Source organism: Nyctereutes procyonoides, unplaced genomic scaffold (assembly GCF_905146905.1).
Source record: "Nyctereutes procyonoides isolate TBG_1078 unplaced genomic scaffold, NYPRO_anot_genome, whole genome shotgun sequence".
Taxonomy (NCBI): domain Eukaryota; kingdom Metazoa; phylum Chordata; class Mammalia; order Carnivora; family Canidae; genus Nyctereutes; species Nyctereutes procyonoides.
In genome coordinates this window covers 38,329,096-38,345,607 of record NW_026575135.1, presented here as the reverse complement: position 1 = coordinate 38,345,607, position 16,512 = coordinate 38,329,096, and the positions used below count along the sequence as shown (strand labels likewise).

Here is a 16,512-nt window from a genome sequence, read left to right as displayed (position 1 = left end):
CCACAAGCCTTCCCAGTAGGACTGCATGTGACCGACCCTGAAGTTGTCATATGGAGTGAGAGACCAGTGAATACCCTCATGATGTAGAGAAAGAACAGTCTTCTGCTCTGTGCTTTTTCTCTTTCCTTATAGATGCCCTGGCTTTTGGCATTTTGGTCCAGTAGGATTTTAAGAATAAAGTTGTATTTGTTTACAGTAAGAATGAAATCCTTTATCCAGCCATCTAGTAGAAACACAGTAACATTGCTGACATTTTAAGCTCAAATGCTTTTTCTTTTTAGCTATGTGAATTCGTGACAGAAATGACTTAGTTAACCAAAAGAGATAATTTTTTAGGACTCTTAATCACTATTGGATAATTGGCTTTTAAGTAATTGCATAAAAAACATTTAAAGATTAGCTTTTGAGTTACCCTCAAAACATAAAAAAAATTACGTTTTCTTTCATCAGCTAAACAGCGTGAATGATGCTAAGGAAAAGGCATCAAACGAACTTGATTCTACCAAACAGAAGATAGAATCTCACACTAAAAATATAAAGGTATTATGACTTGGAATAACTTTTTCCTATTGTATTAAGAAACAAATATGATTATCTAGGGAATACTTTAAAGTAGAGATATATGAAAATGTGTCTTCGTATTTTTTTTAAGTACATTTGGATACAATTTTGATTATTATTTTTTATTGATTAAAGTAACAAGAATATATTTTTCATTAAAAAAATCTTGGTTGGAAATTATTTTGGTTAAAGGAAAGATGTATTTCCCAGATTTAGTTATAATACTGTAGATTCAAAAAATGATTTAAGATTTAATGCCCAGCCTCAGATACATATTTGACATATTTTACATAAGCACATCAGTATTTGGAGTCGGTTTTCTTCATTTTAGGCTGGAGCAATTGTTTTTAGAGCATCATGCCTAGTAATGGGCTGAGACTGCACCTGGCTAAGGTCCAAGACAAGAGTTTATTTTATATTTTGCCCTGTTTTTGTGTACTACATCTTTGCAAGATTATACTGAGGCGAGTCTCAGAGTTGGAAATTTTTGTGTTGGTTCGTGTTGAGCTTGTCATGGACAGACTTCAGTAGAATTTGTTAATAAGGTTGGAGAATAAAGAGTTTGGAATTTTATGTCACACACTTGAGATTTCTATCAGTATTTGGATGTCATTGGGGAGTAAATGTTCTTATATTAAATGTAAAAGATTTCATTTAAAAATGTCATTTACATGTTATGAAAATTTTTTGTTACCAAGCTATCTTTTTAAAATAATGAAGTAAAAGGAAAACTCCTTTTCAAAGAGCTTTTTGGAATTTAGCTATTTTATGAACATTTTATGATTCAGTGTTAAAACCTAATGGTTTTTTCTAACTTTTGAGTGAAAATAGTACACTTAGAAAACACATTCAATAAAATACCGTAATGTTGAACACTATAGTCAAATGCTTGCCCTTTGATTCTTCTATAGTAAAGCTTTGGAGGTCTTCACTCTATATTTTGTGTTTGCATCCTTGACCCCTTTACTGGCTGGCCTTCATGCAAATCTTGTTTTGTATCTCTGGCAGGACCTTCAGGATAAACTGGCTGATGTCAGTAAAGAGTTAAGTCATTTGCGCACTAAATGTGCAGACAGAGAGGCTCTTGTAAGCACTTTGAAAGTGGAACTACAAAATGTGCTGCACTGCTGGGAGAAGGAAAAGACTCGAGCAGCCCAGTCGGAGAGTGAACTGCAGAAGCTTGCCCAGGCTTTCCATAAGGATACTGAGGTATTACTGGAGATGCAGTGCCCAGCAGGAAGGGACTTCACTAATCTCAGTTTTCTAAATATACATCCATCAAGTGGCTGTTTTTACTCTGGTTTGGTTTAATTCAAAAAATTGTCCTGAACTGACTCTTTTGAAATATTCACACCAGGCACAGAATTGGTCACCCCGTTACATTCATGTTATCCTATTCTGGAGAGAAGTGATGAAGTTTAACCCCTCTCTCGAACATCATGTCCCAAGCACTTAGGTTCCTAACAGTCCTTTTAAATTTTGCCTATTTGCCAGTGACAAAATTATTTTTTTTATTTCAGTAGTCGAGTAGCTTAGTATTTAGTAGTTTAGTATTTGGTTTTTACGGTTTTTATAATCAGGAGGAACTAGACTTGGCTCACGGTACTTCTGTTTACAGACTGTAAATATGGACAAGCCACGTAGCTTAGTCTCCCCACATCTCAGTTTCCTTATTTGCAAAACAGGAATACCTTTAATGGACAGTCTCCTTACTCTTATAACTGTAGGGTATTAACCAACATTTAGGAAGAGACAAGCCCCACAATATTGAAACTTGATTTAGATGCTCTTGAGAGTTGCCTATTCATTTTTATTTATTAGTGAGTTCTTAAAATATTATTATTTTCTTAAAATATTATGATGAAACTTTTATATTCCATATGAGCCTATATGAATGGACTTGTTATAGTATATATTCTCTTGCCTGTGGGATATAGAGCTAGTTTAGCTAGTGTGGAACTGGTTTATCTGAGTTGTCCTGCATATTGAGTTCATTACTCCAACAAATATGAACATGAATGCCAAGAGAGTAAAAAGGAAACATTCTTTCCACTCTTCTTACAGTCTGGGATTTAAATTGTGTCCACATGAAGGGGCTGGAATTGTTCTACACATCAGATAATGATTAAAGTGAAGGAAACTAGAAGCCTGCCTGTATTGTAAAGTCAGCATGTCTACAGCATTGTGGTTGGGTTCAACATGTGTGAATTGATTTTGGATCTTGAGATTCTCTTTTCACGCCAAATGGATGATTATCATGCATGGTTTATCACAGCCCAAGCAAAAAGGACATAATGGCGACACAATGAATTATCCTTAGGATGAACTTGATCACTTGGCAAAATGTAGAGGGTGAAGACTTTTAGTGCCTGAATATTACATTTAGTTCGTTATATTTAATAAGATTTTTGAACATCTCAACCCATTGAAAATGCAAAAGACATCCTTAATTGGTTAAAAAAGAAAAAGGCATAACATATTTATGAAGATTCTTCTGATACCCTCATTCAAGTTTGTGGTTGTAACTGCATATTACAATTTTTTTGGTTTTAACGTGTTATATTTGGAAAACAGGTGGCATACAGAGAGAACTAGAGATACACATTTTGATGTATATATAGATGAAAAATAATATATATGAAAAATTTCCCCACAATTTATAATTACACAACCTTTACAAATGCTGTATAGTGTTTGTCTTATGTAGAAGATTAGCATTTCTATTTTTTCCCCTCTCAAATTTTCTCCTTTTAAGAGTTTTCTTGCTGATCTATTAAAAAAAACTTAAAGGAACTTATTTTATCTAGATAAAATATCTTTTCGCAGCTTTACAGTGACCTCATCTTGAGTTCCGCTCTTTGGCATTTTATAGATGAAACACCTTATAAAGAGAGCCATTTGGCACTTTAGTAAATAAACTGTGTGCTCAAGATGGGATCAGCTCTTTACTGAATTCTATGACAGAATGTTTCTGGATTGTTAAACAGTGGATGGTTTAGTGACCACAATGGCAATATACTTTTAAAGAACTTTTTATTACATATTTCTAATTGGACAGTTTCTAAAATATGTCTTAGGTGGCTGTGTCCATTTCTTTTGGCTGTTATTTTGTAATATTTAAACACCTATAAATGCCCAGTGTGCCAAATACTATAAGAACTTTCAGGGAAAACAAATGAGCCCCTCTTCATATCTTTCATATCACTGTCCGCTTTGCCTAAGGGGCTAGGGATAGATTTCCTATAAGTGGTAAGCAAACTGGAATCTCTGGAGGAGGAAGAAAGCTCAGTAATTGTGTACATGTAAAGCACAGATATTGGTGTAACTTTGTCTTTAATCGGGTTGAATAACACTCTTCTCTCTGTATTGGTTTTCTGACTTAAATAACATCTGTTTTGGCAAATATAAATGTGAAATTATAGAATTACTGTACTGGCACCTAGTCAAAAGGGCTTAGAAACAATTAGTCCAGATACATCATGTCAGAGCTGAGAAAGGCGATGCCTGAGCAGGTACTTAGGTCACATCCTCAGCAGTAGCAGAGCTGGGGTCAGAACCCTGGTCTTCTGGCTTCTAGACTACAGATTTTTGTTTTGAATACCAAGTTTAAGCAATTCCAAGTTTTTGCTTGATGCTTAGTTTTGAATGTAAAAAAAAGTCACTCAAAATGACAGTATTTCGAGACTTGGGTATTTTAATTCCTTTCCAAGTTTTTGAAACAAATTCTTCCTCACGCATAGATGTGTTTTACTTCTTACAGTGTTGATATACTGAAATTAATTTCTTTTTTTCCTAACAGGAGAAGCTAGCCTTTCTTCATACCTTGTATCAGCACTTGATAGCAGGCTGTGTGCTCATGAAACAACCAGAAGGCATGCTGGATAAATTCTCTTGGACTGAGCTTTGTACCGTCCTGCAGGAGAATGTTGATGCCCTGATCGCAGACCTCACCAGGGCTAATGAGAAGGTAACTGTCCTCAGGCACCAGATACCTCTATTAGATTCAGTGACATTTGTCCACATCACAGTATCATTAAGAGGGGCTGACACTCATCTTATTTCAAAAAGAATTTGTATGTTAATAATTCAATACCATTAATTATGGCTTGTCTACAGCTCAGTTTGATGCCATTGCTGTAGGCACATAAATGTGACTGAAGTGTGTGTGAAGTCTCTGAGCTCCACACTCTGTGCAGGACATGCTAATACCGCTAGCCAGTATTAGCCACAGGGACCTAATTAAAAGAAAATAAATTAATCTTACTGATGAAGCAATTCAAAGAACTTAGTCATTTACATGAATAAACCAACTCTTTATGTTAGCATAAAACAGAAACAAGATACAGTTATTCAAAAACACGATCTCAGAATTTTTGCCCAGGAAATAATGAGGTGTTACTTTAAAAGAACTTAAAAATTTAAAATTATGTTTATGCTATTTCTTGAATTATAGCAAACCATGCATTACAAAACACATTCAGTGCTGTAGCGTGTATGAAGTATACATGGTGAAAACAGAAATGACTTATAGGAACACTTTACCATTCACCAGCCCAGGAATTCAGTCTTTCAAAAAATAACCAAAACCAAAAACCCTTCTTTTGGTTACGGAAAATTAAAACAACTGAGCAGACCATCGTATTCCACCGTTAAAGATGCTGATTCTCATCCTAGATCTATCGAACTGGTCAGAACTGTAATATGTGGTCCAGTTTCCAGATCTTGGTTGCCATGGCATTTGCTCTTATGAGACATGAGGAAAAAACCTGTTACCTAAGTTTTTTTTTTCCCTCCAATCTGTTGAACTAATGAAACAGCATCTTGGCCCAATTTTAGAGTGAGAACATGTTACCTTGGTTCGATTGGCAAGCACAACCTTAAGCCCTGAGAAGTAAGATCAAGGAAATGAGGTAATAAATTGTGAGAAGCACAGATGCCGTTCATGATTGCGAATGTGTGCATAATGGGCTTGAAAATGACCGATAATGAAAATGAGTACATGTTTGAGCCCTCTGAAATGGTATTATGTTTTAATAGTTTTTCATAGTTTCAGAACAGTTATTAATTGTAGTATACATTAGATCATGATTTTCTTTCTAGTGTTTTAAATGTGAAATAAAAAATGATTTTAACATTCTGTTTTATTATATGTAAGATGTTGGTAGATTTGCAAATCTCACTGAAATATTTTGTTTCCCATTGAGATATGTGAACAGCTTGAGCTTCGGTTCTAGAAGTAAGAATATTCTTCTTAATTTTCTCAGTGAAGTTGATTATGGAATGAGTGACTTTATTAGAGAGAGAAAAATTGATGTGTCCTCTAAACACACATACATAAATATGATACCATTTTCACCTAAAATATGATAATTTGTCCTACTGATTTGTTTCTTTTTTTTTTTTTTAACTGATTTGTTTCTTAATTTTTGTTTTCATTTTAACTTAAGATTTGTATATGAACTTTAGGAATGAAGCATAGCAGAAGATTTTGGATGGTGTTTGGGGCGATGATACAAAGAAATGTTTTGTGAGCAAATCTCATTCTCTGTTGCATATCCCCACTTAGATAAGTCACCTGGAGTATATCTGCAAAAACAAGTCTGATACAATGAAAGAACTTCAGCAGACCCAGGAAGACACCTTTAACAAAGTGGCCGAGCAGATCAAAGCCCAAGAGAGCTGTTGGCACAAACAGAAGAAGGAATTGGAGCTGCAGTACTCTGAGCTCCTCTTGGAGGTACAGAAGAGGGCACAGGTACACTGCTTCTGCAAAGAGCTTTAAAAAATAGTGGGCTCAGACTTTCCCTCTTTCGAGTATTTTCTGTTAGTACCAACGCCAAATCTGTTTAGAACTTTTTGAGGACCACATAGAATTTGTTAGGCAAACATACATGTGATCATCGAACACATACACGTCCTCACAAATGGATGGATGTGTGTGTGTGCATGCATGTGCCTGCGTGTGTATTAAGAATTATCTTATACTTAAGTTGGGAAGCAGATAGATTTTTGGTTAAAACATCCTAGACTGTACTGATCAATTAGATGCTAAAATTGTATTTCCCTTATTTATTTTTAAAATAAAAGGTTAAGAGATTTGGTAAAATGTGATAATCTTTTATCCAGTTTATCCCATTTGTAGGGGCTCAAATGTGAACCATCATTTTAATTCATCTGGGGTTGAAATTTGTTATACCTCCTAACATTATATAAGAACTAGAGTTATAGTTGTAGACCCTGTAGCAAAATAACTGAGTGTAGGACCTATCATGTCTTCTGTGTTGGATTCAGTTGAGAACAGAAATTATGGGTAGGTAACATAACCATATTTTTTCCTATACAAATTATTATCATCATAATTTATATTGTTAACTGCCATCCCTTACTGATCAGGAATAACATAATGAATGATAGTGTATACTGTTTTTGGTGTTGACTTTAGTAATAGTTCATGTATTTCCAAGATAAGATACTTAGGAACCTTAGTATGTAACCTCTTTATTTGGTCCATACTTATTTTGGTTCATACTCATATTGGCAAGTTTAATTAAAAGAAAGAAACCATATTATTTTTGTTTGTCAATAAACAGTTTCAGATTGCTTAACATAATAGCATTATGCTTTCCCAAAGCTTATGCCTTTCTCTATGAATTTGAATGACTGAATACACTCTCTAAAAGTAGTCATGTGTTCAGTATTGCAGGGTACCATGTGATATGGTCTGCATTTTCTACTACTGAAATAAAGACCTAACAATTTATTATATTTTCTTTAGAGGATAGCATTGACAGACAGTGAAGTAAACAGATCTTAAGTGTACAGTTTGATGTTTTGATAAATGCGAAGACCCATGTAACCATATCGCACTTAAAACTTAAAATATTTCATTACCTGAGAAAGTTCTTTGCCCTTTTCCAGTTTCCACTCCATAGGCAACCAGTGTTCTGATCCTCTCATCACAGATTACTTTCACTTGCTATCAGTTTCCTCTCGATGGAATTATTCAGTACATAATGTTTGTTAGTTGGCTTATTTCACTCAAAATATATATATATTTTTGGTGCTCCAGGTGAGGCACGAATCAAAATATTTTTTTGATAATCATCCATGTTGTTGTATGTGTTCGAAATTCATTCTTTTTTTATATTCAAGTAGTATTCTATTTTGTAATTACACCATAATTTGATAGAATGTGAGTTGATGATTATTTGCAACAAATATTATTGTAGACGTATTTTGTTGACATATGGCTTTCATTTCTCTTAAAAGTGCAATTGCTAGGTCATAGGGTAGGTGTATGTTTGTAAAAAAAAAAGTATCAAAGTTTTTTCCATAATGGTTCTATTATTTTATATTTCTACCACCAATATATGAGAACTTCTATTATTCTTCATCCTCTGCAACATTTGGTATTGTCAGTCTTTCAAATTTTAGCCATACTAGTAGTTTTAAAAAGGTATTTCATTGTGGTTTTAATTCATATTTTCTTGGCGTTTAATGATGTTCAGTACTTCTCAGGTTCTTTTTTTTTTTTTTTACTTCTCAGGTTCTTATTGGCCATTCATATGTCTTCTTTTGTGAAGTGTCTCTTCAGAGGTTTGCCCATTAAAAATTTAGGGTTATTTGTGTTTTTATTATTGATTTGTAAGAGTTCTTTAGATATTCTGGTGATAAATCCTTTGTTACACATGTATATTACAAGTTCAAATATTTCACTTGCCTTTTCATGATTAAATGGTTCTTTTGATGATCACAAACTAAGGTTTTGATGAGGTCTAACCTATAAATTTTTTGAGTATTTATTTTTATGTGGTAAGCAATGTTTCTATACTTGAAGGTTGTGCAGATAATCTCTTCTTGTTTCTTTTAGAAGTTTTAAAGTTTTAGCTTTTATGATTAGGTCAGCAATCCATCTCAAATTAATTTTTATATGTAATGTTAGATGGAAGCTGAGGTTCATTTTTCCCCTGTATTTCTTGTTCCCACACCATTGTTCATGACTCTCCTTTTCTCATTGAATAGCCTTGGTCCCTTTGTGAAAAACAAAAAACGAAAAACAAAAAAACAAAAAACTGACTATATACAAGAACCATAGGTTTGTTGGGTATCCCTACTGTTTTACCTTTTCTAGGATGTCATATAAATGGAATCATACAGTATGTAGCTTTTTGGGTCTTTTTTCCACTTAGCAAAATATGCTTGGAAATTATTCATGTTGTTGCATATATCGTTCCTTTTTACTGCTGAGTTATATTCCCTTGTATGATGTACCGCTGTTTGTTTATACTTGCTCATGGGCTTTTGGGTTGTTTTTATTTTCTAGTGATGATGACTAAAGAACCTATCATGAATAGGTTGTGTGATCATAAGTTTTTGCTTCTTTTGGGTAAATACTTAGGGGAGTATGATTTCTGGGTTATATGGTAAGTACATATTTATATATTATATGAATGGTTATATGGTAAAAAACTATGAAATTGTTTTCCCAAGTGGCTGTACCATTTTGAGTTCCCACTAGCAGTGTAAGGGAGTTCTAATGGCTTTGCATTTGTGCCAGCATGTGGTTTCATAATCTTTTCTTTCCTGTTTAGATATTCTAGTAGGCGAGGAGTGGTTGTGGTTTTAATTTCCATTTTCCCTAATGAATAATAATGTTGATTGAGTGTTTTTTTTTCAAATGCTTATTTGCCATCTGTATATATTCTTGGGTAAATTATCTGTTCATATCTTTTACCCACTTTTTAATTGGACTGCTTGTTTCCTTGTCACTGAATTTTGAGAGTTGTTTATATAATTTTGAAAAGAAGCCATTTGTCAGATATGTGATTTGTAAATATTTTCTCCCATTCACTTAAAATTACTTTTGCAGAGCAGATGTTTTACATTTTTATAAAGTCCATCTTATCAATTTTTTTCTTTTATGTACTATGCTTTTAGTGTTGTATCGAAGAATTTTGCTTAGTGCAAGGTCACCAAGATTTCTTCCTATTACTTTCTTCTCTATGTTTTGTAGTTTTAGGTTTTACAATAGGTCTTTGATTCATTTTCAGTAAATTTTTGTAAAGATGAGAAGTATGGGCTGATGTCCATTTTTTTCATATGGATGTTCAGTAATCCAGCACTATTTATTGAAAGATTGTCCTTCTCTATTGAATTGCCTTTGTACTTTGTCAAAATCAATTTGCTATATTTGTGCAAGTCTATTTCTGACTTTCTCAATTCAATAATGTTCCATATATTTATGTATCTAGTCATTTTTAATACTCTACTGATTTGATTTTTGTAGGTTTTTAGGAAGTCTTGAAATTAGGGAGTGTGACTTTTCCAACTTTCTTCACTTTCTATCAGGTTTTTTTTTTTTATTTTTTTTATCAGGTTTTTTTTTTATTGGATAAATTTAACCTGGAACATTCTGTAAATTTAAGATGTACATCATGTTAATTTGATACATTTATATATTGTAATATGGTTGCCATTGTAACAATATTTATCACATTTTATACTTACAGTGCAATATTATTATTGTCTATGTTCAGTAAACTGTGCATTTAATCTCTATCACTATTTTAGTACTCATAGCAAGTTTGTACCTTTACGCAGCATCAATTTAATCAGTTTAATCCCTGTACTCCAATCCTGCATCCCCTAGTAACCACTGTTTCACTATTGTTGTTTATTTGTTTGTTTTGTTTTTGTTTTTTAGCATATTTGATCTTTTGAGATTCCATGTATAAGTACTTCTCCTTATCTGGCCTATCTCACTTAGCATAATGTGCTCACAGTCCATCTGTATTTTTGCAATGATAGGATATCCTCCTTTCTCATGACTGAATAATATTTCATTGTGTGTTATATATCACATCTTTTTTATCCATTCATCTGTTGATAAGCATTTGGTTGTTTTCCTATCATGGCTCTTGTGAATAGTGCTGCAGTACTGTATATGAGGGTGCATATATCTCATCAAATTCCTGTTTTCATTTCTTTGAAATGAAAATATTCCTTTGAGTATATTCCTAGACGTAGAGCTGCTGGAATGTATGGTAGGTGTTTTTTCAAGTTTTTGAATGACCTCCATATTGTTTTCCATTGTGGTTGGACTACTTTACATTCCCACATTCTCTCCAGCACCTGTTGTCTCTTGTTTGCTCGATAGCCACTCCAGCATGTGTGAGTTGATATCTCAGTGTGGTTTTAATTTGCATTTCTCTGATGATTAGTGATGTTGGGCATCTATCTGCTTATGTGCTTGTTAACTATTTTGATGTCGCCTTGGAAAAATATCTATTTAGTCCTTCTGCCCATTTGAAAAAATGGGATTACTTTTTCATTATTAAGTTGTGTTACTTCTTTATATATTTTGGATATTAACCCTTCATTTAATGTATTGATTTGCAAAAATTGTTCCCCATTTAGTAGGCTGCCTTTTCATTTCATTAGTTTCTTTTGCTGTGCAGAAGCTTTTGAGTTTGATGTAGTCCTGTTTGTCAATTTTTGCTTATATTGTTTGTGCTTTCGGTGTCATATGCAAAAAATCATTGCTAAGTATCAGTGAGCTCCTTTCCTATTTTCTAGGAGTTTCTTGGTATCAGGTGTTATATTTAAGTCTTTTTTTAAAGATTTTTTTTTAAGATTTTATATATTTACTAATGAGAGACAGAGAGAGAGAGAGGCAGAGACACAGGCAGAGGGAGAAGCAGGCTCCTTGCAGGGAGCCCGATGTGGGACTCGATCCCAGGTCTCCAGGATCAGGCCCTGGGCTGAAGGCAGTGCTAAACCGCTGTGCCACCCGGGCTGCCCCTATGTTTAAGTCTTGAGTTAATTTTTGTGAGTTGTTTGAGTTAGGGGTCCAATTTAATTGTTGTGCATGTGTTCCTCCAGTTTTCCCAGCACCATTTGAAGATAATATCTTTTACCCATTCCATGTTCTTGGCTCTCTTGTCGAAATTAGTTGATTGTAGATACCAGGATTTAGTTCTAGGCTCTCTGTTCTGTTCCATTGGTCTATGTGTCTATTTTTGTGCCAGTATAATACTGTTTTTATTACTATGGCTTGCTGATAGTATCTTATATATATAGAAAACTATTTTTTTCAAGATTTTATTTATTTGTGAGAGACAGAGAGAGAGGCGAGACATAGGCAGAGAGAGAAGCAGGCTCCCTGCAGGGAGCCTGATGTGGGACTTGATCCCAGAACTCTGGAATCACAACCTGAGCCAAAGGCAGAAGCTCAACCACTGAGCCACCCAGGTGCCCCTATATAGAAATCCTTAAAGAGCCAATAAAAAAACTGTTGGGATTAATCCGTAATTTCTGTAAAGTGGCGGGACAAAATCAACTTACAGAAATCATGAAACATTGGAAAAAGAAATAAAGAAAACTATCCCATTCACAATAGCATCAAAAATAGTAAAAGTTAGGAATAAATTTTACCAAGGAAGTGAAAGATCTGTACAATGAAAACTGTAAGACTTTACTCAAAGAAAGTGAAGACATAAACTAATGGAAAGACATTCTGTGTTCATGGATTGGAAGGTTTCATATGGTTAAGATGGCTGTACCATCCAGAAGCCATCTACAGATTCAGTGCATTCCCTATCAAAATACCAAAGAAAAATAATTCTAAAATTTGTATGGAAACACAAAGGACCCCAATAGCCAAAGCAGTCCTGAGAGAGAAGAACAAAATGAGGTATATCATACTTCCTAATTTCAAACTGTCTTATCTGTGTTATGGCATAGTAATTCATTTTCCTAACTAAGAGAGTCAGTTATCACAAATGCTAATGTTTTAAGAGAGGCTCTCACTGAAGACTTCTTTCTCAAGACCATGTGACATGCTAGGCTTTGATCCATGGGCATGCAAATTGAAAGTAACTCAATATTCTTAAAAGTACATTAATAATATTATTATTATATATTGTTATATTGTCTATATTATTTATATACATATTTGAATTTTCATAAAGTATAATTGAATACACAGCAATTCATTTGGGTTTTGTAGTTGGTAAATTGCTATTATAATGCATATTATGGGATGTATTTATTTTATTTTAGGAAATTTTGTTATGATTAATTCTGTATTTTGGCTTTTTTCTCCCAAAGCTACAATGCAAATAGTATTATTTTCATTTTATATTACTTAATATATTTTCAAAAATTATGTTGATAAAACCATGAAGAACAAAATCCACAGTTGCATAGGATTTTAGGTTGTAGAGGACATTTGGTGTTAGATGAACATATCTATTACAAGAAGCCTTCTGCCAGAAAACAAATGACTTATCTATAGGACTCTGTGTTTAATGTTTGATTATTGTAAAGAAATGGCTAGTAAGAGATAAATTAAATAAAAAACAAGTTTTGGATCAAATTGTTTGTATCTGGAGAAACATAGTAGAGTTATTTGCAAGACTTTTGAATGTGTAAGCTTTGAAACAATTAGTGGAAATGATATTAGATACATGATACTTGTACAACAGGAACCTTGGTCTTTGTATCACAGCATGTTTTTAGCATTAGGTAAAATGTGTGGCACCGGGCCACATGGTTGGTAACTCTTAAATACTTTGGAGCCATCATGTAAATGCATCTCAAGTATGTATGCCTCCTGAAGCATCTGGGTTAAGTGCCACATTACATTCTCGTATTAACTTTGCTTTGTAAAATATTTATGTTCTTCTGTCTTTTCTATCTGAAAAAGATGGAATTGCTGGAATAAGAACTTCCTGCGACGCCTGGATGGCTCAGTGGTTTAGCGCCTGCCTTCAGCCCAGGGTGTGATCCTGGAGTCCTGGGATTGAGTTCTACATCGGGCTCCCTGCATGGAGCCTGCTTCTCCCTCTGCCTATGTCTCTGCCTCTCTCTGTCTCTTTGTCTCTCATGAATAAATAAATAAAATCTTAAAAAAAAGAACTTCCTTAGTAGAATAAAAATTTTTTTAAATATTTTACTTATTTATTCATGAGAGTCACAGAAAGAGAGAGGCATAGACATAGGCAGAGAGAGAAGCAGGCTCCATGGAGGGAGCCCGATGAGGGACTCAATCCCAGGACTCCAGGATCATGCCCTGGGCCGAAGACAGACGCTCAACTGCTGAGCCACTCAGGCATACCATAGAATAAAGATTTTTGCCTATCAGTGAAGGATGGTTAACCTTGATGTAATATTTATTGTAAATACTTTAGGTTTATTTGGCATCTTAATAAAATCAAGTGAGTTCAGAATGGAGAACAAAAAAATCAAATTCAGGTTCATCATAATATATTGCATTTTATTTCTCTTGTATGACAGTATTTTTTTTTTCTTGTATGACAGTATTAAGAATACATTTGGCAAGAAATCTGAGTTAATGTTATTGGATGTTAAAACTTTTTTTTCTTTTTAATTGAATTCCAAAAATATTCCAAGCTCAGCTTTGTTTATATTGTTGAAGGTGATAGGTGATAGGTGTACATGCCTGCCTGGAATGATTCACCGGGAGTTAGTTTGACAAATCCTGTGCACACCACACATTGATGGACTCTGAGTTCATATGAAAGGGTACCGCTAATGAAATAGCAGAAAGTCTTCTGCTTCTGAAGTAATTGCTCTAGAAATTATTATTTTTTCTTTTAAGGCCATCAATTGAATCTACACAATGTTCAATGCTTGATACATTTTTCAATGCTTTTTTTATAACTTTGCGGGCCTCCTTTTACTTAAGCCCAACGACAACCATGTGAGATACGTCATTTAAGCATCATTTCTGTTTCACAAATGAGGAAACCAAGGTTCGGTACCACTTGTGTAGTGAGAAAGTTCTAGAGTTGGGGTTAGAATAGAGGTAACAGATGTAAAATGTTCAGCCCTTTACTTGGCAGTTAGAAATTGCAAAGTGAGGGATGCCTGGGTGGCTCAGTGGTTGAGTGTCTGCCTTTGGGTCAGGGTGATCCCGGGGTCCTGGGATCAAGTCCCATATCAGGCTCCCCCTAGGGAACTTGCTTCTTCCTCTGCTTATGTTTCTGCCCCTCTCTCTGTATTTCTTATGAATAAATAAATAAAATCTTTAAAAAAAAGAAATTGCAGAGTGAACATTATGTACTGTTTTTAATACATTATCATCATCCTGATCTTCTAGTCCATTTTGTATTACACTACAACACGTTTCTTTTAGAAATATATGCTGCTTTTGTATATCAAATAATACCTGAAAAATGGATCTAGTGACAGCTCAGTTTCTTATTTCTTGAACTCGCATTTTCAAATGATTCTTGATTGATTAATAATTAAACATAATAATGCATGAAATACCTAACTAGTGATTTACTGTCAGCCATCCAGAGATGCTAGTTTCCTTATCTCTTATTTCTCTCAGGCTTCTTTTTTTTCTGAGACTGAATTTTTGTATATTCTATTACAAAATTGCTGTAATAGGTAAGAATATCAAGACAACTTTTACATAATGTATTTAATAGTAACAAACATATACATGATATACCAGATATATAGGGCACTGTGTTCCATGCTGTGGTATTAACAAAGAACTATAATACTTAGTTCTTTCTTCAAAAACTGTCAGTTTTAGTTGGGAGGTCATTATATAAACATACAAAAAATTAACTAATGTAAGGTTTATCACAATAACTCTGTAATTAATTCCCAAGAGAATGTTATAAATGTAGAAGAGGAGGCGGTCAAATTTTGAACTTTTTATAGAGACTGGAGCACCCTGTGTGCTCTTGCCAGGGTCTGAAAACCCACAAGGAAAGGAGACATGAGGCAGGTCAGAATTGAGAGATAGTGGTGACTTATCATCAATCTGTTGTAGTATCTTCTAATGGTTGGCAAATAAAACATCTTGCCATATTGACACCTTTATTCTCAGTCTAATGATAAGGAGAATTCTGTTCTTTTCTGTTCTTTTAGGTTTGGCTCATCCAAAGGGCATTTTTAAATTTTTACTGCTTTAGAAACGAGTAAATGCAGACACAGACCATTTTGGCACATAATATTTTTGCCATGTTAGACTTGTAAAATGAAGATAGTGTTTTTAAGTAAATAATTATTATGAGATTTGAATATATATATGTGAAGGTCAGGTTGTGAAATTTCTAGGTCATATATAGTAACTCCATATTTAACTTTTTGAGGAGCTGCCAAACTGTTTTCAAAAGTTGTTGCATCATTTTATTATCTCCCCCAGCAAGTTATGAGGTTTCCATTTTCTTCACAAAATATGTTTTATTTATTTATTTTTTTTTTAAATTTTTTTTTTTTTTTTTTAATTTATGATAGTCACAGAGAGAGAGAGAGAGGCAGAGACACAGGCAGAGAGAGAAGCAGGCTCCATGCACCGGGAGCCCGACGTGGGATTTGATCCCGGGTCTCCAGGATCGCGCCCCGGGCCAAAGGCAGGCGCCAAACCACTGCGCCACCCAGGGATCCCCAAAATATGTTTTATTTTTAACAGAGAAGCATTTACATCATAAGATAAGCAGGTGAATTTATTGTATTTTACAATATTACCATTCCATAAAAAGACAAGGTAATGCAGCTTGTAAAAATAAGACATTTTAAAATGAAGTCCTTTGATGTCTGTGTATCATTGAGTATCCAGTTTGCATTTTGTCTTTTGCCAGCATAAAGAATAAGAACTCAGGAAGCAAAAATGATAAAAAAAGAATATTACTCCCTAGGGAAGTGTCTAATTTCTGGCCTAAAGTGTCAGAGTTCACATAGCACTGTAAGGCTTCCCACGGAGCCTGCGAATTTCAGGAAGTTAGTGTGTGATTCATTAAGCAAAGAAGGTATCTTTTCCCCCCATTTTGGATGCACTTTGAATTTATCAGATAGTAGAGGAAAAACTAGTGAAATTATATAGTTTTTTTGATATGCCAAAGAAATATGTATAAAAGATATCAATACTATATTTTTATGGTTTCTTAAAATTCTTCAAGAGAAGACTGT

General features: G+C 34.0%; 1 protein-coding gene across 10 annotated transcripts in view; it reads left to right on the top strand.

The window, feature by feature from the left end:
* The window catches only part of CCDC171 (coiled-coil domain containing 171), a 396,084-nt gene that overhangs the window by 125,398 nt on the left and 254,174 nt on the right, over nt 1-16,512 (top strand). For all 10 annotated transcript variants that reach the window (XR_008661460.1, XR_008661461.1, XM_055302495.1 and 7 more), the window contains 4 exons: nt 451-540; nt 1,570-1,770; nt 4,361-4,528; nt 6,128-6,316. Coding sequence is in view for 8 of the 10 variants with exons in the window: in XM_055302495.1 (XP_055158470.1) it covers nt 451-540; nt 1,570-1,770; nt 4,361-4,528; nt 6,128-6,316 (648 nt within the window). In the remaining 2 variants the exon portion in view is untranslated. The remainder of the gene's footprint in view (nt 1-450; nt 541-1,569; nt 1,771-4,360; nt 4,529-6,127; nt 6,317-16,512) is intronic.